Raw genomic sequence first — 27,528 nt, 5'->3', positions numbered from 1 at the left:
GTGGGCACCATCTTAGATCTAGGTTCTGTCCAGAGAGGAGAAGACAGGGAGTAGAGGCTCTGTAGGAGCTCTAATCCAGAAGGGCCTAGTGAGAGGCCGAGGAGGAGGTGAAGGGGAGCTGAGATTGTGGCTCATCCCAGCTCCAAGAGAAAGGAACAGGAAGGAACAGAAAAGGAGAAGAAGAGACAGAGAAACAGAAGGGCTCAGGAACAAGAAGGTGGAAGGGACCCTAAGAACCCACGAGAATCCAGGGTGAAGGGTCAGGCAGATTAAGGGTACCGGATCCCAAGTTGGTGGAGGAGAAACTACCCTCAGCCAAAGACCGGTCGTCGTGATCATTTATTGGTGCGACACCTCATCAAACCTGCTAGGAAGGCACCATATAGGACAGCGGAGGACGGGGCCCACGTTTAACCGCACAAGCCTGCGGCAGCTGGACAAAAGTGGGTCACTGGTGAGGCAGGCCAGAGAAAGGATTAAAGGGGGTCCTGAGCCATACTTCTGAACTGCCTGGGAGTTGACCGAGCCCCTCACCTGGTGGACGCAGCATGGCTCGGGCGGTCACCACCTGTACAGAATTGACCTGGAGTTCCTGAACTGTGAGTAAAAGACATTGGACTGCAGTACGTTGTCTGTGTGCTCTTTCGCTCCTCCAGCACTACCGGTACTGGGACTCTCACCACCATCACTCCCACCATTCACTACACTGCCCTGGGGCCGCACTCTTCCCGTGGGGAGTCACATCATCCCAGCTGCATACATCATCAGCCCCAGCGGACTGCCTTGCAGCGGCGGTTCCTAATAGCCGCAATCCACGGGTGGCGTAGTCGGACTTTATCATCAGTACGTAGCAGGCTACCATTGGTCTGACCACCCTGAGCCACGGGACCGGGCCGCCACCACTACCCCCATCGCTCCCCTATCGCCCGGATCCGCATGCCCCACGGCCCAGGGGGCGAGTCACACACATCTGCCCTCACACACACCTGCCCACACACACACACCTGCCCACACACACACACACACACCTGCCCACACACACACACCTGCCCACACACACACACACACCTGCCCACACACACACACACACCTGCCCACACACACACACCTGCCCACACACACACACACACACCTGCCCACACACACACACACACCTGCCCACACACACACCTGCCCACACACACACCTGCCCACACACACACCTGCCCACACACACACCTGCCCACACACACACACACACACACCTGCCCACGCACAAACACCCACCCACACATCTGTCCACACACACATCTGCCCACACACACACACACACTCACCATCCCCCGGCTCCATTCCTCCTGCCTGCTCTCTCTCTTCTCCGGTGCAGCACTGCAGGCTGGGCGCGCACTGCGTGACGTCAGAGCTAGGAGACACGGCCGCGCACAGGGCCATGTCTCCTAGCAGTGACGCGGCCGGGCCAGCACAGGGAAGTTAACTGCTGCAGTGCTGGCCCGGCCGATGAAGAAGTAGCGGCGGCCGCTGCTGGGGGAGTGGTCCGGGCCCCCCCCTCCCGCCACTGCTACCGGTATGTGCCGCGGCGGGCCGCACATATAATGAGGGCAATCCGGCATTAGACACCCCGCCTGGAGCCGCGGGCCCCCTGCGGGCTCGGGGCCCCGGGCGGTCGCCCGGATTGCCCTCATTATAACCCGCCTATGCACACAGGGGAGAAGCCTTTCTCATGCTCAGAATGTGGAAAATGTTTTACACACATGACTAGTTTTATCAGACATCAGAGAATTCACACAGGGGAGTAGCCTTTTTCATTTTCAGAATGTGGGAAATGTTTTGTGAAGAAATCATCTCTTCTTAGTCACCAGAGCAGTCACACAGGGTAGAAGCCTTTTTCTTAATGTGGGAAATGTTTTCCTTGAAAATAAACTCTTAATAAACTTTAGAGAAGTCACACAGGGGAGAAGCCTTCTACATGTCCAGAATGTTGGAAATGTTTTAACTGAAAATTGTACAATCTTAAAGGGGTTGTTCACTACTAGGACAACCCGTGTCATTCCTCATGTTTAGCCTAGAGAAAATAAAAACACTCATACTCAGCTCCCATGCCAGCGCCGTTCCAGCGGTGCTGGGACTCACATTCCCGGGGTTGTTACATCACATGAGCCCTACACCCAGTTAGTGCTGACTTCACTGTCCCCACCTTCGGACATATTGAACATCAATAGGAAGCCAGGGCTGCAGCTGCTCTCAGATTTCCTCATGATGTTCGATTTTTCTGAAGGTGGAGACAGTGATTCCAGCAGTTACTGGGCTCACACGACGTAACAGCCTCACATGAGCCCCGGGAACGCACGTGCCGACACTGCTAGAATGGCGCCGGCATCGGAGGTTTGATACAAATCTTACAGACTGTTTGATAAAGAAAATATAACATATAATAAAACATCACATTTACAGGATTAAAAAGAAACACCCCCAACCCTCCCCTCCAGATCCCCCCCCCTTTCATCCCTTACCCATCTGATTTTGCATAAGACTATTGTCCCTTCTTGAGGTAGAAATACCAAATGTATCATGAATTGCACAACTTTCTATCCATCCTATTATGTTGTTATTAAAGAACTAGCATATCAAATATTATGTCTCTGACCAACTCATCCAACACCACACTTGAGCATTTAACCCAATCCCCCCACTGTTTCCCAAATTTAGCTGTGGCCCCTTTTCATATAGACCCGTTTTTCCATTAGAATAGTACTGTTGAAAGCTCCCACTACTTCTTCTATTAAGGGAGCATTGCTTGCCAACCAATGCCTACATACAGTCTTTCCAGTATGATATAGAATCTTGGCTATTGGCAATTGTATTGGAGGCGAATCCCTAACCCCTGCCACATACCCAGCACTCATACCTTGGGAGCTAGAGGAATAGGAGTATTAAAAACCTCTGAGATCAGTTTACCAATATCTCCCCACAGCCCAGCTACATGATACAGGATCAGAACATATGGACGAAATCTGCCGCTTCCTCGCCTCCATGGACACTGATCATCTGCCCTAATGCCCATTCTAGTGTTCTAGGAGTTCTATAGGCTCTGTGTATAAGAAATAATTGAGATCTTCTTTGGGTCCAATTTATAGATAATTTTCCTGGTGACTCCAGGCTTTCCTCCCACTCCTCCTGAGTGACTAATCCTACATCCCTCTCCCATTTAGGTTTAATTGTAGCCAGAAGATCTCCCACAATCTTTAATAGCAGAGAATTATACATCAGAGAGATAAGACCTCTCATGTTCTTTGCATTTATTACTGAGTCCATTATCCCATTAAGAGAAATGGTCAAATCTGAGATAGACTCCTGAGCTCTGACGGCGTGCCGCAATTGTAAATATCTGAAAAATTCAGAGTTATCCCAATTAAAAGTTTGCTTTAAATATTCGGATGAGCAAAAGTGCCCTTCCACGTATAATTGGTGTAGATATTTCATTCCCTTACTTTTCCATGTCCCAAAGCCCTCCGACCTTTTGTAATTCTTTCAAATAGGGGTTGGTCCACATAGAAGTATATTTCGAGTACACATCCATTCTCAACCATTTCTTGCAGGGCCACCAAATTTTATGCATAATAGTTAGAGTTGGAAAACCTCTCGAATCGCCCTTGAACTTTTTCATCTCTAGGATATCTACAAAATTGTAACAAATGCAGTTTAAAAGCTACTGGGGTGGGAGAGGATGCATCGCTCCTGGTTCCATGCTCAGACAGGCCCACCCGGAGAAACTGCTACTCTAAACTATCGCTGTGTGCAGTGCGCCAATCTGGTTAAACTCTGGAGTGGAGCAGGGACACATGATCTCTCTGTACTTCCGCTTCACATTCTATAGACTGCAGGTCGATTTAACGATTAATCCTGTGGTCTACAGAAAAGTAGGGAGATACACAGACAAAGTGGATTCTACATGCCCCAGCATGATGATATCACCCTATTGGTCCTCTCATGCCTTGGTCCGGTCTGCCGGCAGACTTTTGGGAACCATGGTTGAATATAAGATGTTTGTTTTTATTTTAATAGAGCTCAAGGGTGGACTACTAGGGGCCATCCACACAGTGTGAGGTGACTACTGGAGCCATCATACATTGTGGGGGGAAGACTGAGCTCCAGCCATACAGTGTAAGGGGCTACTGGACTACTGGGGGCCATCCATGCAGTGTGTGGAAAGACTGGGGGCCATCCATAGTGTAGGGGGACTAATGATCTACAGGGAGCTATCCATACAGTGAGGGGGACTACTTGGGACCATCCACACAGTGTAGGGGGAAACTGGGGGCCGTCCATACAGTGTGGAGGGAATACTGGGGACCACTTACAGTGTGGCGGAACTACTGGGGGCCATCATACAGTGTGGGGGACTATTGGGGATCATCATATAGTGTAGGGGACTACTGGGGGCCATTTACAGTGTGTAGGGACTACTGGGGGCCATCATACAGTGTGGGAGAACTACTGTGGGGCCCATCATACTGTGTATAGGGAGCTGTGGGCCCAAAATGTTGTGTATGTGGGAGCTGTGGGGGCCATGATGCTGTATAGAGGGGAAATATAATGGGGGACTTGGAACATTATTACATTTTAAGTGTGCACTTAAGATGCATAATTGTTATAGGGGCACGCTGGCTATTGTGACTGTCAAATGTGCCCACTGGAGGCATTATTATTTTCTATGGGAAAAATGTGGCCACTGTTTTCGGGGGCACAGTTTTACCATCTAAGGGCACAAAGAAGGCGTTTTACTTTGTAAAAGGCACATTGGTGGGCATTATTATGTGGGCACTAAGAGGATCAGGAATAGGGACACAGCAGTGGTTCAGGATTGGGGTGACAGCGGGATGAGGAGTTTGTGCAGGTTGGGAACAGATGGGGACGGTGCTGGAGGTGTGAGAAGTCAAATGTTTCTTTGTTGTAATCTCTGCAGTCGTTGCTAGAGAAGTCGTGATATCGGCCCGGACCAAATGGAAAAGACGGGAAAAGTGAATGACCCAATCAGAAAGAAAACGTCAGCTGTGAGTTAATTTAATATAACATATACAGTACAGACCAAAAGTTTGGACACACCTTCTCATTTAAACCATTTCCGGTGACTACCTCTTGAAGCTCATCAAGAGAATGCCAAGTGTGTGCAAAGCAGTCATCAAAGCAAAAGGTGGCTACTTTGAAGAACCTAGAGTATAAGACATATTTTCAGTTGTTTCACACTTTTTTGTTAAGTATATAATTCCACATGTGTTAATTCATAGTTTTGATGCCTTCAGTGTGAATGTACAATTTTAAAAGTCATGAAAATACAGAAAAATCTTTAAATTAGGTGTGTCCAAACTTTTGGTCTGTACTGTATATACAGTTGAAACCAGAAGTTTACATACGCTATATAAAAAAACTCATATGTATGTTTTTCTCACTATCTGAAATTAAATCAGAATAAACCTTTCCCGTTTTAGGTCAATTAGGATTACAATAATTTTCAATATTTGCCAAATGCCAGAATAATGAGAGAGAGAGAATGTTTAAGGAATTTTTTTACTTACTGCAAAGTCAAAAGTTTACATACATTTCATTAGTATTTGGTACCACTACCCTTAAACTGAATGACTTGGGTCAAACGTTTGGGATATCCTTCCACAAGCTTCTCACAATAGTTGGTTGGAATTTGGGCCCATTCCTCCAGACAAAACTGGTGTAGCTGATCCAGGTCTGTAGGTCGTCTTGCTCGCAGCCTTTTCAGCTTTGCCCATAAATTTTCAATAGGATTGAGATCAGGACTTTTGTGATGGCCGCTCCAAAACATTGACTTTGTTACCAATAAGCCACTTTGTTACCATTTTGGCAGTATGGTTCGGGTCATTGTCCATGTGAAAGACCCATCTCCGCCCAAACTTTAACTTCCTTGCTGATGTCTTGAGATATTGTTTCAGTATTGCCACATAATCTTTTTTTCTCATGATGTCATTGTGACAACACAACTTTTCTTCTTAATTATGCCAGACATACTTTCTGATGGCAAGAGCAATATACCTTTATTTTTATGCTGACTTTTTAACCTGTAATCTTCTGTGGTTGATGAACAAAGACTATTGTTTGAATAATCCTGATCGTTGACACTTGAGTTAAGATGTACTACAACTTATTGTCTGCAAATTTTGCAAGATAGGGTGAGCAATACTGTTTGATAATATGCTGATTACATATTATACCAGCTAAAGGGAGTTGTTGATTTGCCGAGCAATAGAGGACAAACTATTCAAGTTGATTAAATGCTCAAACATGAGCTCTTTCCACCTTCATCCCTGACCTTTGACTTGTGAATGATGGCTGCAAGGACAATTGTGATCTATAAAAAGGGGGTCTCTATCTCTATTCGGTGAGCATGTCAGCTTAGGGGACTTCGGCCCCAGCTGGAGGAATACAGATCGGCTCCATTGACCATTGCTGAACCCTCAGAGATGTCTTAAGGAATCCAGATTAGGACAAACAGGTCACCTGGCCCCAGACCTCACTGCCCTCGGCTAGTTTCCTAAGCTTGTCATTACCTCCTCTCTTTGGGGGCCCGCAAAAAGCGGTGTGCCACTGGTGGGGGTTGTCAGCCCTGGAGGCCCCAAAATCGCGACTGTTCTATCCCAGATGGGCCAGTGGAAGGGTGAGGACTCTGTAATTTTTACCATCTTGGGTACTTGCTGAGACTGTTCTATGTGTTTATTGCCCTATTTTGTGGTTCATTAAAGTATTGCCACACTGTTTAACCCTCACCCTGTGTTGTCTGAGTAGTGTTACTGTTACAACTCTCCTGTTAGGTTTTTTTTAGTTTGCTGGTCACATGACCATTTTGCCTATTTAATCCGGCTCCACCCTCCTGGCTTTGCTGGACTTCATTGTATTTACTACTGTTGAGCTAGCTTGTTGCTCTATTGCCGTTCTCTGTTAGTTTTGCTAGGTCTTCTGACCTCTATGCTTTTTGTTGTGTGTTTGTCTTTGACTGCTACTATCTCTGCTAGGAGGTGTCCAACTAAATCCCAGTCCTTAGATCTTGTAGGGATCCCTCCCCCACATCTATAGGTCTGCGTTCAGACTAGCCGAGGACTTTAGCGGGTCTGATCGCAGGATCAGGTTCCCCGTTACATCGTAGGGATCTAGTTTAGTTCTATTGTAGGGACAGATCTCTTCTCTTTCCTTAGTCTCTGTAGCAGATCATAACAGTAAGTCCAGCCTGTAAAGAAAAAAAAAAAAAAAATTTCTCTAAGGAAAGACCTCCAGTTTTCCATCATGGTCTCGGTGCAAGATTTGGCTCAACGCTTGCAGGGACTCTCTCTGGAGGTGACCAAGCTCCAACAACACGTGAGTAGCTGTTCTGGAGCGCATTTTGTTGAACCTAAGGTACGTCTGCCTGATCTATTTTTTGGCGAACAACAAGATTTTTTTTCTTTTAAAAATGCTTGTCTATTATATTTTCGTTTGAGACCCGGATCCTCTGGTGATGAATCACAGCGCATAGGGTTCATAATGTCACTTTTGCGCAAAGATCCTCAGGGATGGGCCTTTTCTCTCCAACCTAGTGATCCGTGCTTTAGTTCAGTGGATAGTTTTTTTTCTGCTTTGGGTTTGTTGTACGATGATCCTGATCGTGTCTCATCTGCTGAGTCTGAATTAAGACGTTTGAGGCAGGGAACAGGTAATGTGCAAAAATATTGTTCTCACTTCCGTCGGTGGTCTGCCCAGGTGGGGTGGAACGATTCTGCTTTGAAAAGCTTGTTTCTTGCAGGGCTATGTGAAAGGGTAAAGGATTTACTGATTGCTTATCCCACACCTGGAAACTTGCAGGAGGCAATGCAATTAGCTATACGGGTGGACAGGAGACTGCGTGAAAGGGTTAATGTGAGCAAATCCTCTGCTATGTCAGCTTTGAGTTCTGAGAGATTCGGTGCTGACAATGGAGAGCCGATGGAAATTGGGGCGATGGCACCCCGCTCTCAGGAAAAAGACCGCCGATTTTCTGAAGGCTTGTGTTTCTATTGCGGAAGCTCTGGTCATTTTATTAAAAGCTGTGTGCTTCGTATGAAGAAAGAAAAAAAAATGGTCAGTCATGCCCGTATTGCCTGTTTAAATTCTAAGGGAGTATTCCTATCTGCCACTACTGCTGCTCAGGATGAATTAATTGAATTTCGGGTATTTGTGGATTGTGGATCTACTCTGAATGTGATTGATGGGGGATTCTTGGAAAAACTTAAATTAGAACCTAAAACTTTGTCATCCCCTATTGCTGTGGTTTCTGTTGATGGCTCTCCCTTGAAGAGTGTTACTCACAAGGTCTGTGAATTTCCCCTCACTATTAATGGTATTCATCAAGAGAATTTGGATTTGGTGGTATTGGATAATTTGCCTTCTCCAATAATATTGGGGTTACCCTGGTTGAAATTGCACAATCCTGTGCTGGATTGGTCTACCAATGAAATTAAGTCCTGGAGCCATAAATGTTATGACAAGTGTTGTAACGGGCGCATTGCTGCTGTGGATAGAGGGGAATTGCCTGTACCTATTCAGGATTTTTGGAGAGTCTTTTCTGAGGAGGAGTCGCAGGTTTTGCCTCCCCATAGAGACTATGATTGTACCATTGAATTTGTCCCTGGAGCGACTCTTCCTAAGAGTCGTTTATTTAATCTTACTATTCCTGAGAGAAAGGCTTTGGAGGAATACATACAGACAAGCTTGGCCGCCGGTCACATTAGGCCTTCCAAGTCTCCTGTGGCTGTTGGTTTTTTATTTGTAAAAAAAAAAGATGGCGGTTTACGTCCTTGTCTGGACTTTCGTGAGATTAATAAAATTACTGTACGCAATCCTTACCCACTGCCATTGATTCCCGATTTATTTAACCAGTTAGTGAGGGCCAAGTGGTTCTCTAAAATTGATCTCCGGGGGGCATACAATTTGTTGCGCATGAAGGAGAGTGATGAATGGAAGACTGCTTTTAACACTCCTGTGGGTCATTTTGAGAATTTGGTTATGCCTTTTGGTCTTACCAATGCTCCAGCATTTTTTCAGAATCTTATTAATGATATCCTTAGACCTTTAATCGGCAAAAATGTGGTTGTGTATTTGGATGACATTTTGATTTATTCGCCGGATCTGGAGTCTCATTGGCGGAGCGTACGTGAGGTATTACAGTTATTAATGGACAATTCACTTTTTGCTAAGCTGGAGAAATGTGAGTTCGCTGTACAGAGAATTAGTTTTTTGGGCTACATTGTCTCCAGTGAGGGTTTTGAGATGGACCCGGTGAAAGTTCAAGCTGTGCAGGAATGGCCTAGGCCTAATGGTTTGAAATCGATACAGAGGTTTTTGGGTTTCGCCAATTATTACAGAAAATTCATAAAAAATTTTTCTATTATTGTCAAACCGCTGACCGATCTCACCAGGAAAGGCGCTAATGCAGTTCAGTGGACTTCTGAGGCCATTGAAGCTTTTGTGTTTTTAAAGGAGAGGTTCACCTCTGCTCCCATCCTTATGCAGCCTGATGTGACTAAGCCGTTTTTGGTTGAGGTTGATGCTTCTTCGGTGGGGGTTGGTGCGGTGTTGTCTCAGGAAAACAAGGATGGAGTACATCCCTGTGCCTTTTTTTTCAAAAAAATTTTCCGAGACTGAACTTAATTACGATATTGGTAATCGGGAATTGCTGGCGATTAAACTCGCATTTGAACACTGGCGCCACCTCTTGCAAGGTGCTGAATTTCCCGTTCAGGTTTTCACTGATCATAAAAATCTGATCTCTCTTGATGCTGCCAAGCGCTTGAATGCCCGTCACGCTAGGTGGGCACTTTTTTTCTCGCGGTTTAATTTTTCTGTTACTTACATCCCGGGTACCAAGAATGTTAAAGCGGATGCTTTGTCTCGCAGCTTTTCTCCCATGGTCGGTGTTGAGGAGGAGGAGGAGACCATTTTACAAGAAGGTGTTGTGATTGCTGCTTTGGACTCCGTTTTGGAGGATGAGATTCTTAAAGCACAGGAGAATGCCCCATCTAACACTCCCCATGGGAGGTTGTTTGTGCCTAAGACTTTTAGGAGAGATTTGTTTGTTGAGTGTCATGAGTCTCGGTTGGCAGGTCATCCAGGAATTTCTGAGACCAAGAGACTTGTGTGTCGCAGTTTTTGGTGGCCTGGATGGCAGAAGGAAGTCATTAAGTGGGTGCGCCAATGTACTGTGTGTGCAAGATCCAAGTCTTCACATGCTCCTGCTGCGGGGTTGCTTTGCCCTCTGGAGGTTCCTAGTGCACCTTGGACACATCTGGCTATGGACTTTATTACTGACCTTCCTCCCTCTGAAGGTTTCACGGTCATCTGGGTGGTCGTGGACCGTTTTAGCAAGATGTGTCACTTGGTTCCCTTCATCAAACTGCCTTGCGCTAAGACACTCGATAAGGCCTTTGTCAAGGAGATTGTCAGACTACATGGTGTTCCTACTGACATTGTTTCTGATAGGGGACCTCAGTTCGTGGCTCGTTTTTGGCGTGCCTTTTGTGACAGGTTGGGAGTTCATTTGTCGTTTTCATCCGGATACCATCCTGAGTCTAATGGCCAGACAGAAAGGAAGAACCAGGATGTTGAGCAGTTCTTGCGTTGTTTTGTGGCAGACAATCAAGAGGGGTGGTCTGAGTTTCTGCCACTTGCTGAATTTGCTCTTAACAACCATACATCCTCTTCTGCTGGGTGTTCGCCTTTTTTTTGTTGTTCTGGGAGACATCCGTCTTTTGGGTCATTTTCCAAACTGGTTTCGGCTGTGCCTGAGGAGGAGAGTTTTTAAGGTGATTTGGAGAGAGTTTGGACGGATGTGCGTGGTTATCTTCAGGAGGCTAACAAAAAATCTAAGAGGTACTTTGATAGGAAACGGCAAGAGGTTTTGTTTGCTGTTGGTGACATGGTTTGGTTGTCCTCTAAGAATCTGCGATTGAGGATTCCTTCTAAAAAATTGGGTCCCAAGTTCGTAGGGCCTTTTAAGGTACTTCAGATAGTTAACCAATCTGCTGTTAGGCTGGAGGTTCCTACGTCCTGGAGGATTAATCCGGTGTTTCATGTTTCTCTGTTGAAAAAAGCTGATGTGTCGGATGGTGACGCCTCTGCCACTGTTCCTCCGGTGGTGGAGGACGGGGAATATGAAATTTCCCGCATCCTAAATTCTAGACGGTATAGAGGGAGTTTGCAGTATCTCGTCGCTTGGAAGGGTTTCGGACCTGAGGATAACTCATGGGTGAGGGCGGATGATGTTTCTGCCCCCAGAGTTGTCCGAGCGTTTCACAGGAGGTTTCCTGGTAAGCCTGGGCCTAGGGGATCCGGAGGATCCTCTTAGAAGAGGGGGTACTGTTACAACTCTCCTGTTAGTTTTTTTTTAGTTTGCTGGTCACATGACCATTTTGCCTATTTAATCAGGCTCCGCCCTCCTGGCTTTGCTGGACTTCATTTGTATTTACTACTGTTGAGCTAGCTTGTTGCTCTATTGCCGTACTCTGTTAGTTTTGCTAGGTCTTATGACCTCTTTGCTTTTTGTTGTGTGTTTGTCTTTGACTGCTACTATCTCTGCTAGGAGGTGTCCAACTAAATCCCAGTCCTTAGATCTTGTAGGGATCCCTCCCCCACATCTATAGGTCTGCGTTCAGACTAGCCGAGGACTTTAGCGGGTCTGATCGCAGGATCAGGTTCCCCGCTACATCGTAGGGATCAAGTTTAGTTCTATTGTAGGGACAGATCTCCTACCTTTCCTTAGTCTCTGTAGCAGATCATAACAGTTACGCCCACAGAAGACCCCGGGTCTTCACGACCATCTATTTTGTGAAGTACACCAGTCCCTCCTGCAGCAAAACAACCCCACAACATGATGCTTCCACCCCCGTGTTTCACAGTTAGGATGGTGTTTTAGGCTTACAAGCTTCTCCCTTTCTCCTTCAAACGTACCTATAGTCATTATGCCCAAAAAGTTAAATTTTAGTTTCAGCAGACAACAGGACATGTCTCCAAAAATTAAGGTCTATGTTCCTGTGTGCATTTGCAAACATTAATCTGGCTTTTTTATGTTTCTTTTAGAGTAATGACTTCTTCCTGGCAGAGTGGCCTTTCAGCCCATGTTGATACACTACTCATTTCACTGTGGATATTGACACAATCTTAACAGATTCCGCCATCATTTTCACAATGTCTTTTGCTTTTGTCCTTATGTTGATATGCAAATATCGGAAAAAAGCATGTTCATATCTGGGACATAGAACCCATCTTCTTCCTCAGCGGTATAATGGCTGGACATTCCCATCTTTTTTGTACTTGCGTATAATTGTTTGTACAGATGAACGAGGCACCTTCAGGTATCTTGAAATTGTACCCAAGGATGTGCCAGACTTGTGCAAGTCCACAATTCTCTTCCTGATATCTTGGCTGATTTCTTTAGACTTTCCCATGATGTTACACAAAGAAGCAGTGTGTTTCAGGTGTGCTTTTAAAAACATCAATAGGTGTGTCTCTAATTAACTCAGATGTTGCCCAAAAAAAAAAAGAAGCTTCCAAACGCTTGACATCATCATATGGGCAGTCCAGAATTGTTTAAAGGCATAAGGATCTTAGTGTATATAAACTTTTGACTTTGCAGTAAGTAATAAAAATGCCTTAAAACATTCTCTCTCTCTCTCTCATTATTTGGGCATTTGGCAAATATTAAAAATGATGTTAATTCTAATTTACCTAAAACGGGAAAGGTTTATTCTGATTTCATGTCAGATATTGAGTAAAACATGCAGATGTGTCTTTTTATATAGTGTATGTAAACTTTTGGTTTCAAATGTATATATCCAGGGGTGGGTTAAGGATAGCCAGGCCCCGGGCAGTTCAGACTGTGTGGACCCCCGACGGGTCACGTGACGGGTCATCATATACCTGAAACAGATTATTTCTGAAAAAAAATAGCTGCTGAGTGAAACTATAACCAAAAAAAAACCCATCAATTAATACACAATTTACCTACAGTTAAAAGTGTTTAAGCCATAGTATTGAACAGACCAATTGTAATATGTAACAAGTCTCTTTCCAGTTGTCACAAGCTTTTCATATCGATAGTGCAGCACAAACACAGAATACTGTAGAAAACATTTACAGCATCACATTTCCATCACAATAGAAACATCAGTCATTATATCAATAATAAAGTGTCAAATGTATAATGTAAAATAAATATATATATATTTCATAAAGCTGCCAGGACCATAAACTGTAGAAAGTGTCCTCTCACTAAGCCTAAGCTCAAGCACACCCGATAGTTTGGGGTTTGTTACTTGTTACATTTTATAGGTTAATTTGACCTTCAACCAAGGGGACTTAGTAGAGATTTGTCTCTGGAAGCGTTACCCTTTTCCCCTGTATGATGTCGACCAATCATAAACTGGAGGCAACATGGAGGGAAAAAAAGAAAACACCCCCAGATTAGGTAAGACCTGACCTTTTCTGTGTAATAGAAGACTCGTGTTTGAAGCACTACTCCAGGAACTTCGTTTAGTTGCACCATTCCAGCACTGAAATAAAAACAAAACACTAGACCGTAGCTTTAACCAGGTCACAAAACTCTCACTAGCGGTGATTACTGTGCAGGGGAGGAGAGCGGAGGTGTGTGATTCCATGTACTGCTCTGTATCTATCCCAGGCTGTGTGGAGTAATGTCCTGGGACCTGGGGTAAACGCTGAGCGCTGTATGTGACACGTGCTGATCGGACACTGCAGCTCTCATCTCAGTCCTGTCCTGCTGCTGTGAGACTAGAGCTGTAGTGTGCGATCAGCATTTATCCCAGGTACCGGGAAGTTATTCCCCAAAGCCTGGGATGGATGCGGAGCAGTATATGGAATCTCACATCTCTGCATAGTAATCGCTGGAAGTGAGATTTTTTTTTTAACTAGTTAGACGTGTATTATATCAGATACAGAGAAAGCCAGTTCTGATATTCTCTGGGGGTGTGCTCTTTATCCTCTGCCTGACACCTCTTGCATATTAATGGACAATGTCATACAGGGGAAAAGTAAATGCCCCCTTAGTTGAAGGGGAAATTGGTGTAAAGTTTACAAGTTAATATCTCTGCAATGGAGATGAGAAATAAAAGAAACCATGTTTTATTCATATCTTCAGCCACTTGAATGTAAAGTAACTAGTTCCTCCATTGTTTAATAATATGAACCTGGCCCAAACCACATATATAGACATGCAGATCCTTGAAACCTAAATCCAATGACACCTTTATATCTTTTATCTGCTGCTGCATACCAAAGAAATCAGTTTTGTAACTGGACTTGAAATATGATAACTAATGGGTGAGTGGTCTGGTGGGCGTTGTTTTCCTTAGTCTAATTGTTCCACAGTCCCACTAATCATGTTATCATGCCCTGTGGGTTTGAGTGACATTATTTGCAAGAGCGGTGCCATCAACAGCTCTCTGTAAATTTCAGCATCGCTGATAATGCACAATAAGCCAGGTGTGCTTCATGGGAACACTGAGCATGCCGGGTATGCAGCACGGACGCAGGACACAGCCAGCTGCGGAATTTGCAGAGAACCGTCTGTGAAGGCTGGCTGTGTCCTGTCATCATTGCCTGCAGTTAATACACTGTGCCCCGATAAAGTTGGGGTGCATACGCCTGGCTGACTGCGCAATGTCAAAGAGCCAGTGGTAACAACGCTCTTGTAACTAATGTGACTCATGCTCACAGGGGTATAACGTGATTAGTGGGACAATTAGTCTGGGAAAACAACACCCCCACAGCTAGTCCCCCAGTACTTAGCAAATTGCAAGCCCTGTTATAAAACTGATTTTATGCATAGGCAGCAATTAATAAGCCCAAAAAAAGCCTTGTAAGAAGGGTATAAAGGGATCAATAAATACGTGGTTACAGATTGGAGATCCTGACCGATTCCCTTTAAAGTAAAAATTTCTTGGAAATTAATAGACATGAATATTAGTGATGGGCGAGCACTAAAATGCTCGGGTGCTCGTTGCTCGGGTCAAGCACATTGGAATACTCGGGTGCTCGACCTGAGCAACGAGCCCAATGTAAGTCTATGGGTAACTTGAGCGTTTTTAGGTGGCTCACCCCCAGCGGTCTGCAGAGGGCCTAAAAATTGCCCAAATCGATGGGAGCAGTGCTCAAATAACATGGGAACAGCATGGAGAAGACCCCTTGAGGCATTTCTGACTCCCAGGTCACTGCTGTCAACAATGTTGTCAGAGTTATTACGCCACTTTTACGGACTCACAATAAAACATACAAAAAAAGGAAGCCAAAATGGATTTTCCTGGGAAATATGTTAAGGAACATCCTTTCCAGGGTAATGACTTGTATATAAGGCAAAATAGATAACCATAAACAAAAATACTCCTCCACACCATAGGCTATGTTCACACATAGCGTTTTTGATGCGTTTTTGCACTTTTGTATTGCTTTCAACCTTGACATATGCATTCACCAGTAAATGTCATTTTAACATTTTACAACCTTTTCTGGCCATGTGGTGTGTGAGACATGATCAGACACATCCTGCTTCATTTATAAAGGAGGGACTCTGAAAGTCACAAAGCCTATTCTTAGAGAGCCATCAGCCGGCTATGCTTTGTTGTTCCCATTACTAAAGAGTGGGTCTCCTATACTGTTATTACGTATGCAGTGAGTGGCAGGGCTGCCCAAAATTTGGACGCACCCCAATACCCCTTTGAAAATTTGGACGCACCCCAATACCCCTTTGAAGCGACTTAGAGGAGGGCCTCCTGAAAACAATGTTCCCATTATTAGGAAGTGTGTCTCCCATACTGTTTACCTATGCAGTGAATGCAAGGGTTGTCAAAAATTTGGAGGCACTCCAATGCCCCTTGGAAGAGACGCGGAGGTCAGAAGGCCTCCTCAAAACAATGTTACCATTATTAAAAAGTGGGTTTCCCATTGTGTTTGTCTATGCAGTGAATGCAAGGGCTGCCAAAAATTGGGAGGCACTCCAATGCCTCTTGGAAGAGACGTGGAGGAGGGCCTCATAAAAAAATGTTCCCTTTAGAATGGAGCGGGTCTTCTATACTTGTAATGCCCATGCACTAAGTGTATGAGTGTATGGGCTGACAAACATTTACCCCTGGGGGCTATACATGAACATACTGTATAAAAATTTTTTTTTACGAGCATCATAAACACCCTTTAAAAAAATTGGGTGGGTGTTGCATCATGGACCACGGTCACACAGGTGATATGTGGTGGAGGAGGAGGACAAGAGCAAATAGCCAAAATCAGGAAGCGTATACCCATGTGTGGGTGTGAAAAGGTGCATGGGAATACACCTCCCAAAAAAAGACACTGGATTTGAGTTTATGTTACGCTGCTATCATTCGGTGGTGTTGAGAAGTCTGGCCCAATCCAGCCCTTGTTCATTTTTATAAGAATTAGCCTGTCAGCATTTTCAGTTGGCGGATGCGCTTATCAGTTATAATTCCACCAGAGGCACTAAAAACCCACTCTGATAAAACGTTAGCGGCAGGCAGGCCAGGACCTCCAAGGCGAAGAGAGCCAGTTCATTCCACGTGTCCAGCTTGGATACCCAATAAATATAAGGCACAGAGGAATCACGGAGGAGGTTGGTACGGTTGGCAAGGTACTTCCTCAGCATTTTCCCAAACTTTGCACTCCTTCTGAGAGTAACTGTGCGATGGGAGGGGCTGAGAAAACTCTCCCAGAACTTTGACAGTGTTCCCCTGCCTCTGTTGGAGTTGTGTCTCTCTCGACTGTACTCCTTGGTTGTCCAACGAACTGTGACCTCTGCTGCCAGCGTTTTCAGATGGGAATTTTTTTAATAGTTACGCAACAAGGGCCTTCTGGTACTGCCCCATTTTTGTAGACCTGTCCGCCTCAGGAATAAGAGATAGAAAGTTCTCCTTGTAGCGTGGGTCTAGAAGTGTCACCAACCAGTAATGACTGTAACCAAAAATTTTGAGAACGCGAGGGTCACGGGAAAGGCAGCATAACATAAACTCAGCCATGCGTGCCAGATTGCTAACAGGCAAGACTTCCATGTCCTCACCAAGAGGACGACTGACCATGCTCTCCTCCTCCCTGTCCTCAGGCCATCCACGCTGAACTGACAGTATGACAGTTGTACAGGTAGTACCGTCTATAGCGCATGAAACTAGCTCCTGTTCTTCCTCCTCCTCTTCCTCATTGTCACCCAATCCACGTTGGGAGGAGATGAGGCTGGGCTCTGTGTAATCACGCTGTATGGTTCCTTGCTCCATCTTATCGTGCTCCGCCTTCAATGCATCCTCTTTGATTGTGAGCAGAGAGTGTTTCAGAAGACAGAGAAGCGGGATGGTGAAGCTAATTATGGTGTCATTGCGCTCACCATCTTGGTGGAGTCCTCAAAGTTTTGGAGGATGGTACAGATGTCTGACATCCATGTCCACTCCTGAGGTCTTATGCGTGGAGTCTGAACTGAATACCAACGGCCTTGTTGATGCAGGTAGTCAACAACTGCCCTCTTCTCCTCACAAATCCTTCCCAACATCTGCAGTATAGAGTTCCAACGCGTTGGGACATCACACACCAATCAGTGAGCCGGAAGCTGCAAACGCTGCTGAAGCACGGTAAGGGCGGCGGAAGCTGTAGCTGACTTTCTAAAATGGGCAAACAGGCGGCGTACTTTGACAAGCAGATCCGGCAGTTCCGGGTAGCTTTTGAGAAACCGCTGAAACACGAGGTTAAGCACATGGACCAGGAATGGTACATGTGTGAGCTCGCCTCAGAGCCGCCACCAGGTTCCGGCCATTGTCACACACGACCATGCCTGGCTGTAGGTTCAGCAGTGTCAGCCACAGATCTGCCTGCTCTTTCAGAGCGCTCCACAACTCTTCAGCATTGTGCGGTTTGTCACCTAAGCATATTAGCTTCAGAACAGCCTGTTGCCGCTTGGCCGAGGCAGTGCTTCCAGCTTGTGACTGATGTGATCATTTCGGAGATGGAGGCTGAAGAGTAGGAGGTGGCTGAGGTGCAGGAGCTGTAGACTGTGGGGGCAACCCTGATTGACCTAGGGCCCACAATCCTCGGCGTCGGGAGGATGTGTTCCGTCCCAAGGTCTGGCTGGGTCCCGGCTTCCACTATGTTAACCCAGTGTGCCATCAGCGACATGTACTGTCCCTGCCCACAAGCACTTTTCCACGCGTCTGTGGTTAGGTGAACTTTCCCTGTATCTGCATTGTTGAGGGCACTGCTAATGTTGTGGGACACGTGCTTGTGGGGACGGCACACCGCGAAAAATAGTGGCGGCTGGGGACCGAGTACCGAGGGACGGCCACTGCAATCAGGTTGCGTAAAGCTTCCTTCTCCATGAGCCTAAAAGGCAACATTTTGAGCGCAAGCAGTCGTGAAATGTGGGAATTTAGTAGTGTGGCCTGTGGGGCGTCGGCTGCGTATTTGCGTATTTGGACAACTGAACGCTGCGCTGTGACAAGGACATGCTTGCTGATAGTGCTAGTTGAGAGTGTGCAACGACAGGTGCAGGGCAGGAGGCATCTTCGCATGGCATGTGCCATGGGCAGGGGATTGGCTTGCACGCACAACAGCAGAAGAAGCAGTGGTGTCACCCGCAGACACTGTTCCTGGACCCTGGGATTCGGTCCACAAAGTCGGGTGCTTTGCTGCCATGTGCCTGATCATGCTGGTGGTGGTCAGGCTGGTAGTTTTGCTACCCCTGCTGATGCTGGCCAGGCAGGTGGTGCAAATGGCCTTTTTGGGGTTATCGGCAGAGTATTTAAAAAACAACCAGACTCGGGAAGACTTAACAGTTGTACTGGCAACTTCAGTCGTGTTGTTGTTACGGGGAATGGTTGCCCGCCTTCTGTTTGTGGTCACCACACTGCTTCTTCCTGCCTGTTGGGGTGCTCGGCCTCCCGCCTCCTGTGTTCTGCTGTCCTTGCTCTGCATGTCCTCCTGCCAGGTTAGGTCAGTTACTATATCATTCACCACCTTGTCTTCCACTTCCTCACCCCGGTCTTCCTTCTGACTTTCTGGCAATTGTGTCTCATCATCGTCCACCTCTTGTGACACTTTCCCACCGTCACCTTCATACGACCGTGGCTGCTCAAATATTTGGGCATCGCAACATGTGATCTCCTCTTGCCCCGTTTCAAGTGGACCAGGCGAGACGCCCGAATCTATAAATGGAAAAGTGAACAGCTCTTCGGCGTGTCCAAGTGTGGGATCAGTTGTCTCTGGGCACTCGGTATGGTGGGTGGAAAGGAGGTTCAGGGTGAGGAATATGCGGTCCAGACTCACAGCTACTGAGACTTCACCGTGTGGAAGACAGGGTGGTGGTGGTGGCTAAGTGACGGAAGCATTATCTGCTATCCAACCAAGAGCCTTTTCACACTGATCTGTGTTCAATAGTGGTGTATTGCGGTCCCCTATTAATTGGGACAGGAAGGTCGAGCAAGAAGATGTGGGCATTTGTTGTGGCACAATTTCAGCTTGCCCTCAGCCTCGGCATGCACCATCACGTCCAGTTCCCTGTCCCTTGTCACGTGCCTTGCCCATTTTAAATGGAGGACAATATCTTCCACGCTCACTACAAATAGCTGAATTTGGAGCCAACTTATATGTGATCCGTGTGACGGACAAACCACAGTTTTAAATAGCCGGCCTGTAGGTAACTATTTTTAAACAACGTTGACCTCGTGTCAATAAGTTCACTGACACACTGCAACAAAATTTCAATGGAGGCCAGAAATGGCAGTATTTTCAGCGCAATTATATGTGATCCGTGTGACGGACAAACCACAGTTTTAAATAGCTGTATTTTTAGCGCTTTAATATGGAAAGGACCTGGCTGTATTCTGCAGTGCCAACAAGCAAATGGGGCAGATAAACGGTGTTCTCTGGATTGCTTTTTAAGCAAATAATCAGGATTAAGATAAAAAATAAATTATTCCTGGCCCCTGATACCTGGGCCTATTTCTACAAATATCTGTAAAAGGACAAGCAGACAGAACTGGAATGGACCCTCTTGCTATGTGCACTGCAGTCTGCTATATACCCGGCCTGCCTGCTTAGCATGGCGGCGCCAGGTCTGATATAGACCTGATGACGCTGTGCGGCCAGCCAATCCCTGTAATGCAACAACCAACATGGCTGCGGCATTACAGTGTGTGGCAGAAAATCCCTGCATGTTGATTGGCGATCTAAAGTGCGCCACACATGCAGGGTGGGGACCCGAGCTCCCGCCGAGCAACCCTGGAAAGTGTCACAAGAGCAGTGAGATGCTCAGGCATGCACCGAGCAGTAGCGAGCATGCTCGCTCATCACTAGTTACGGTTCATTACAACATTCCACGCTAAAGCGACAGAATTACGTGACTGTCTTATCAAATCATGGCCCATCTTAATGGCTGACCCTATATTGGCAAAATATCTACCAGAGAGACAACAAATCACCTTCAGAAAGGCAAAAAATCTCTGTGATCACCTTATGAGAAGCCACTATTATCCTACCACTCCCCCTAATTTTTTGAAAAGACCACCTCCACTAAATGTATGTGTACCATGTGGTAGATGTGTGGCGTGTCCTAATGTCGAACATGCTAACTCTTTCACAGATTCCCAGGGCTCTAGGACCTATTACATCACCAAACCGATAACTTGTACCTCTAAAGCGGTGGACTATTATGCGATATGCCTGTGTCCTAAAATCTATGTAAGGTTCACAACTAGACAACTTAGGACAACAATACGTGAACACTTCCTAGGTATTGAAGCGGCGGTAAAGGAAACTGATATTTCTACGTTAAAAACTATTCCCAAGCATTTTAGAATACACCATAAGTGTGACGCATCTAAACTTAAAGTTCGGGGTATTGACATGATCACCACTAATATTAGGGACGGTAGAGTGAGCCAACTATTAGCCCAGAAAGAGAGCAGATGGATTTGGACTTTAAAAACACTCCATCCATTGGGCTAGAACGAAAATATTAGTTATGCCCCATTTCTCTGATCACCTATATCCACATTGTTTTAACTTTTTCCTATTTCTTTAGTGTTCCTCCATGAGTTTGTCGTCTTTTTCTACCAAATATTCATAAAGGCATTACATGGTGATTGGCATGTTTGTATACATGATCTCTCCATTTCTATGTCAATGACGTTCATGACTTCCATTCTGCTATTGGATAACATGGACATAATTGCTGGCACTGTATTGTCTCTCAAGATCTGTAACTTTTTTTCTGTGTGCGCATTTTTTGTCCATACAGTTATTATTGGATATCTTTCGCATTTATAGATCGATATTTTGAGAGATATTTTCTTATATCTTATTATGCATTTACAGTATACTATGATCTCATATAATCATGTTATACTTCATGCGTTTCTTAAAGATATACTTTATTTGTTTCGTCATGTCCAATTAACTTCTCTGACTTATATATAATTGGCTATCGCCTATACCCCTTAGATATATATATACATTTGGGCTATGCTATTATTGACAGTTTACCCCATTATGCTAGTTTCTTTTTCTCTCTGGTTGTATTTGACTATATATGTCTGTGGACTGGGCGGTACGCATGTCTTCACTGTTCTCTGTGGTGTCCTCGCTGGTCGTATCAATATTTGCTCCATGACGAGCGGTCACGTGGTTCCCCATGTGCTTGCGGCATCATGGATCATATGATGCGGTAGCCGTGGATGCCGCGGTGATTGCCATGTGTCATGCCACGCCCTCCCTACACCCATTGGCGGACTACACCCCCCCTTTTCCATTGGCTCAAGGGTTTCTAAACCCTACCCACCTTCATTGACGCCACCCCCTGACGAAGGCAGCCGTGCTGAAACGCGCATCAGGGTGAGCGCCATTGAGGAGCGTGTTCACATCCACTGTGGCTGTAAGTATTCTATAGGATTTATGCTACACTCTTTTTGCTGCCGTTCTTTAATCTTTTTTCCTACTTAGGTGCATTTTCTAGGCTTTAATATGTATTAGGATATACTTTTACCCTGTAGCCTAAGAGGTCACTTATAAAGATCTGCTGTCCCCAGTATGAGCTATCTAGATTAGTACCTATATATAGACAGTGGTATGACTAACCTCTTATATAGCAACTACTTCTGACCTACCTCATAAGCACCTGCACTTTTATGGAATGCTTCACTGCATTTTAACAATATATTCTTATTTTTTTGGCAGCCCAATTATGTATTTACATCAGAAAATAATCATGTTAATTTGTCTCATGCTCCTCATTAGTGCTCCTCCATTGTTTTACTATTAACTGTCTCTGATTCATATTTTTTTCCTGTATAAATTATAATTAATACAATTTTGTAATTTTTTCACTATTATATGGGACTCTGACTTGAAGTTTTTTCCTCTTGTTTATTATGTATGGAGAACTATGTGGGGCCCATTATTCTGTATGGAGGACTATGTGGGGCCCATTATTCTGTATGGAGGACTATGTGGGGCCCATTATACTGTACACTGGTTGGCCCACGACTTTGTCAAAGTTTTTCATTTTGGCCCTCTGCATGTTTTGAGCTTTACATCCCTGATGTAGTCAGTCTGGGTAAATGTACATGGAAATGGCAATAATGCAAAGCTGCTAATTGGACTTTGCTACAATCCTCCTAATATAGCTGAACACGTAGAGGATGATATGCTGCAACAAATTAAAAAGGCAACAAAAACATGTCATCGTCAAAAGTGTTGGCTCCCTTGAAATTGTTCCAGAAAATGAAGTAATTCTCCCAGAAAATTATTGAAATTACACTTTTTGTTATACACGTTTATTTCCTTTGTATGTATTGGAACAACACAAGAAAACAGAAAAAAAGGCAAATTGAACATAATTTCACACAAAATAGGTAGGACAAAATAGGTGACACCTTGCCAAAATTGTGGGTAAACAACTTTGTTTCAAGCATGTGAAGCTTGTTCAAACGCAATTTTGGCAAGTAACAGGTGTGGGCAATATGAAAATCACAACTAAAACCAGATAAAGGAAGAAGTTGATTCAATCTTTGCATTGTGTGCATATGAGTGGCACACTAAGCATGGAGAAAACAGAAAACGGAGAAGAGAACTGTCTGAGGACTTGAGAACCAAAATTGTTGAAAAATATCAACAATTTCAAGGTTATAAGTCCATCTTTAGAGATCGGCATGTTCCTTTGTCCAAGGTGTACAGCATAATCAATAAATTTACAACCCATACAGTCAAATATGGGGGAGGTTCAAAGGTGTTTTGGGGTTGCTTTGCTGCCTCCGACTGTGTGCAAGGCATCATGAAATCTGAAGATTAGCAAAGGATTTTGGGTCACAATATAGTGCCTAGTGTCAGAAAGCTGGGTTTGCGTCCTAGGTAGTGTTGAGCGAGCATGTTCTATTAACCCTTTCGCCGAGTATGCTCGGGTGAGCTCCGAGTATTTACAGCTGCTCAGTGATATGTTTGAATCACTCCCATGTGCATGATTTGCAACTGTTTGACAGCTTTATTACATGTGAGGAATGTCCATTTCTTACACATTCCTCACATGTAATAAAGCTGCCAGTCGCAAATCATGGACACTGGAGCGATTCAAACATAACACTGAGCAGCTGTAAATACTCGGAGCTCACCCGAGCATACTCGGAACAGAACATACTCGCTCAACACTAGTCCTAGGTCATGGATCTTACTGCATGACAATGAGCCCAAATATACTTCAAGAAGCACCCAGAAAATGGATGGAAACAAAGTGCTGGAGAGTTCAAACAAGCAATGAGTCTTGATCTAAATCCCATTGAACACCTGTGGAGAGATCTTAAAATTGCTGTATGGAGAAAAATATTAAAATTTGAGAGTCCTCAGTGGTTGATACCATTTTTTCAGTTAGCCATTAGTCAGTAAGCTTTCGAGACTACTCAGATCTCTTCAGCAGACATAGTATAACACAAAATCTGAAGAGTCACATATTTATACACAACAGGGCACAGGAATAATGCAATAGATAAGACAAGTGAAGTGAAGCAGAACTATCAGTATGGGAGAGGGATAAGCAGTTGTGGCCGTAAAAATGTGTGGACACAAGTAGATTTATTCTTTTTTTCGTTTTTTTGTGTGGTGATGAGAATTCATCCTTGTTTTAAATTTTTGCCCTGTCTTCCCTACATACAGACCCCCAGTTGGACATTTGGAACATATAATTAAGTTCATTGTGATGCAGCTGAAAGTACCTGGGATCTTGTGGTCCTGATGTGAGTTGGGAATCTTTATCTTGTCCGTGGTCTTTATAAATGGACGGGTTTTACATTTACAGTTGGTGAGGATGAATCCTGTAAGTTTCACCACAAAGGTGAAACTATCCTCCCGGTCAGTTTGCTTTCCCTCCCAGTACCTTTTAATTCTAACAATGTTAGGTTTCTGGGAGATTATACTTGTTCCTTTTATTTTTGGTTCTCCTTAGCTTGCCTTCTTTGCCCTATATGAATGTGTTTTTCTTTCTCATTCAGGGTTTTCATATTTTACTTCATACTTTCCTTTCCCCTTGTTGACAGTATGTTGTGGCCTCCCCTCTGGTTCCTCAGGAGGTATGAGAAACTCATCAACGACTTATTAGGGAGTTAGGTCTGTGGTGACGTTTTTAGTTGTACAGCTAGGGCATTTCTTGTCTGTACAGAGACTAGTTGGGTGTAGTTGCGGCATTCTCCCGTGTGGGTTCTCCGATGGTTATCAAGATGCGCTTTCTGTTTAAAACATTTCCCACATTTTGAACATGAAAAAGGCTTCTTCCCTGTGTGAGTTCTCTGATGTTTATTAAGATGTGAATTCTGTCCAAAACATTTCCCACAATCTGAACATGAAAAAGGCTTTGCCCCTGTGTGGGTTCTCTGATGGTTGATAAGATTTGATTTCTCTGTAAAATATTTCCCACATTCTGAACATGAAAATGGCTTCTCTCCTGTGTGAGTTCTCTGATGGTTGATAAGAGTTGATTTCTCAGAAAAACATTTTCCACATTCTGAACATGGAAAAGGCTTCTCCCCTGTGTGAGTTCTCTGATGTTTGAAAAGATTTGATTTCTTTGCAAAACATTTCCCACATTCTGAACATGAAAATGGCTTCTCCCCTGTGTGAGTTCTCTGATGCATATTAAGATATGATTTCTGGTTAAAACATTTTCCACATTCTGAACATGGAAAAGGCTTCTCCCCTGTGTGAGTTCTCACATGTTTGATAAGAGTAGATTTCTTTGCAAAATATTTCCCACATTCTGAACATGAAAATGGCTTCTTCCCTGTGTGAGTTCTCTGATGTTTATTAAGATGTGAATTCTGTCCAAAACATTTCCCACATTTTGAACATGAAAAAGGCTTCTTCCCTGTGTGAGTTCTCTGATGTTTATTAAGATGTGAATTCTGTCCAAAACATTTCCCACAATCTGAACATGAAAAAGGCTTTGCCCCTGTGTGGGTTCTCTGATGGTTGATAAGATTTGATTTCTCTGTAAAATATTTCCCACATTCTGAACATGAAAATGGCTTCTCTCCTGTGTGAGTTCTCTGATGGTTGATAAGAGTTGATTTCTCAGAAAAACATTTTCCACATTCTGAACATGGAAAAGGCTTCTCCCCTGTGTGAGTTCTCTGATGTTTGAAAAGATTTGATTTCTTTGCAAAACATTTCCCACATTCTGAACATGAAAATGGCTTCTCCCCTGTGTGAGTTCTCTGATGCATATTAAGATATGATTTCTGGTTAAAACATTTTCCACATTCTGAACATGGAAAAGGCTTCTCCCCTGTGTGAGTTCTCACATGTTTGATAAGAGTAGATTTCTTTGCAAAATATTTCCCACATTCTGAACATGAAAATGGCTTCTCCCCTGTGTGAGTTCTCTGATGTATAATAAGATTTGATTTCTGTACAAAACTTTTCCCACAATCTGAACATGAAAAACGCTTCTCCTCTGTGTGGGTTCTCTGGTGTTTAAGAAAACTAGATTTATGGTTAAAACATTTTCCACATTCTGAACATGGAAAAGGCTTCTCCCCTGTGTGAGTTCTCTGATGTTTGATAAGAGTAGATTTCTCTGTAAAACATTTCCCACATTCTGAACATGAAAAAGGCTTCTCAACTGTGTGAGTTATCTGGTGCCTAACAAGACTTGATATCTGATTAAAATATCTCCCACACTTGGAGCAAGAAAATCTATTCTTCGCTGTGTGAATTTTTTGATGTTTAAAAAAAGACTTTTTGAGAAGAAAACTATTTCTATATTCTGAATGTGAAAATGGCTTCTTTGCATTAGGAGCAGTTTGTTTTTTAATGCTTATTTTGTGACTTTGATTTTCCTTAGTAGTCGGTAATGAATCAGAAGACGAGACCTGTTTCAAAGGATCAGATGGCAGATCTTTGCTGTGAAGGGATGATGGTAAATCTGGAGTAATGGCATTCACTTCAATTGCATCCTGTGGAATCTGAAAATTATCTGATTTGAAAATTGAAGATGTCAGCTGTCCCTCTGATCTCCTGGTACAGTCATCTGCCAAGAATAAAAACAATCATCATTTTTTAATAAAGAATCCTTGAATTTTATATTTTTGAACATTTCTACTTAAACGGTCCATTAAAAAAGGCAAGTTATATAAAAAAATTCACTTATTCACCAAGACAATGACCATCTAATAGAAAACCTCATAGGATGAAGCAGTGGAGCGTGGTGTTCAACTGTTTGTTCATTCTGGCTCCCAAATATGGAGTAAAAGGCGCAGGCTCTGTCCAGCCACTAAGATTAGGGTGCCTGGGACCTGTAGTACCATCCAGTCTGGCAGTATGGGTGTGTGTGCTGTCCAGCTGGAATAATCTGCTCCCTGCTTCAGCCATTTGGAGAGCACCGCACCCTACTAAAGGTGGAAGCATATTGCTGGAAGCTGCCAGATACAGCCTTGTTCTCCTCTGGTTCAGTCCTCTGTGCTCAGCTCCCGGCTTGTGGATTTGTTTCCTGTTGTGACCTCGGCCCGTTTACTGACTACTCGTGTCTTCTGATTTTGTATTTTCTCTGCCCTCCTGGTTCTGACCCGGCTACCTGACTATTCTTCTTTCCATCTCACTCCAAAGAATAGCAGGTAACACCGTGGCCCAAGCCTAGGGGTCTCTGTGTAGGTTCAGATCCATGTAGAGGGGTTAAAGGGTGATGATCAAAGTAATTTGTGAAATCTGTAAACAGGGTAGATAGTGACAAGCCTGTTCGTGGTAGCCATCTTTTGAGCATTCCTAATATCTAAATGGCGCTCCTTCCCTTCTTAACCTGCCATGTGCCCAGACAGTAGTGTACAACCGTATATAGGGGATTGTCAGATTCAAAAGAAGTTGGAAAATAATTTGTAAGGTCCATTTGTTTCCTATTATCCTTTGTGAAGAATTCCAAAGTTATCACCACATAAAGTGACACACGTCAGATTTGAAAAATGG

At 44.3% G+C, this 27,528-nt stretch overlaps 2 protein-coding genes across 2 annotated transcripts in view; one reads left to right on the top strand and one right to left on the bottom strand.

Moving 5' to 3' along the window:
* Positions 1-27,528, top strand: part of LOC141176130 (uncharacterized) — a 1,089,564-nt gene that overhangs the window by 915,408 nt on the left and 146,628 nt on the right. The window lies entirely within an intron of this gene.
* Positions 23,628-27,528, bottom strand: part of LOC141176127 (uncharacterized) — a 95,348-nt gene continuing 91,447 nt past the window's right edge. Inside the window, exon 7 of the mRNA XM_073660121.1 lies at positions 23,628-26,599. Within this exon, the coding sequence (XP_073516222.1) occupies positions 24,678-26,599 (1,922 nt within the window). The 3' untranslated portion in view covers positions 23,628-24,677. The remainder of the gene's footprint in view (positions 26,600-27,528) is intronic.

This window comes from Phyllobates terribilis, unplaced genomic scaffold, assembly GCF_046119375.1.
Source record: "Phyllobates terribilis strain yellow unplaced genomic scaffold, ASM4611937v1 Scaffold_17__1_contigs__length_24005725, whole genome shotgun sequence".
Taxonomy (NCBI): domain Eukaryota; kingdom Metazoa; phylum Chordata; class Amphibia; order Anura; family Dendrobatidae; genus Phyllobates; species Phyllobates terribilis.
This window is presented reverse-complemented; position numbering and strand designations above follow the sequence as displayed.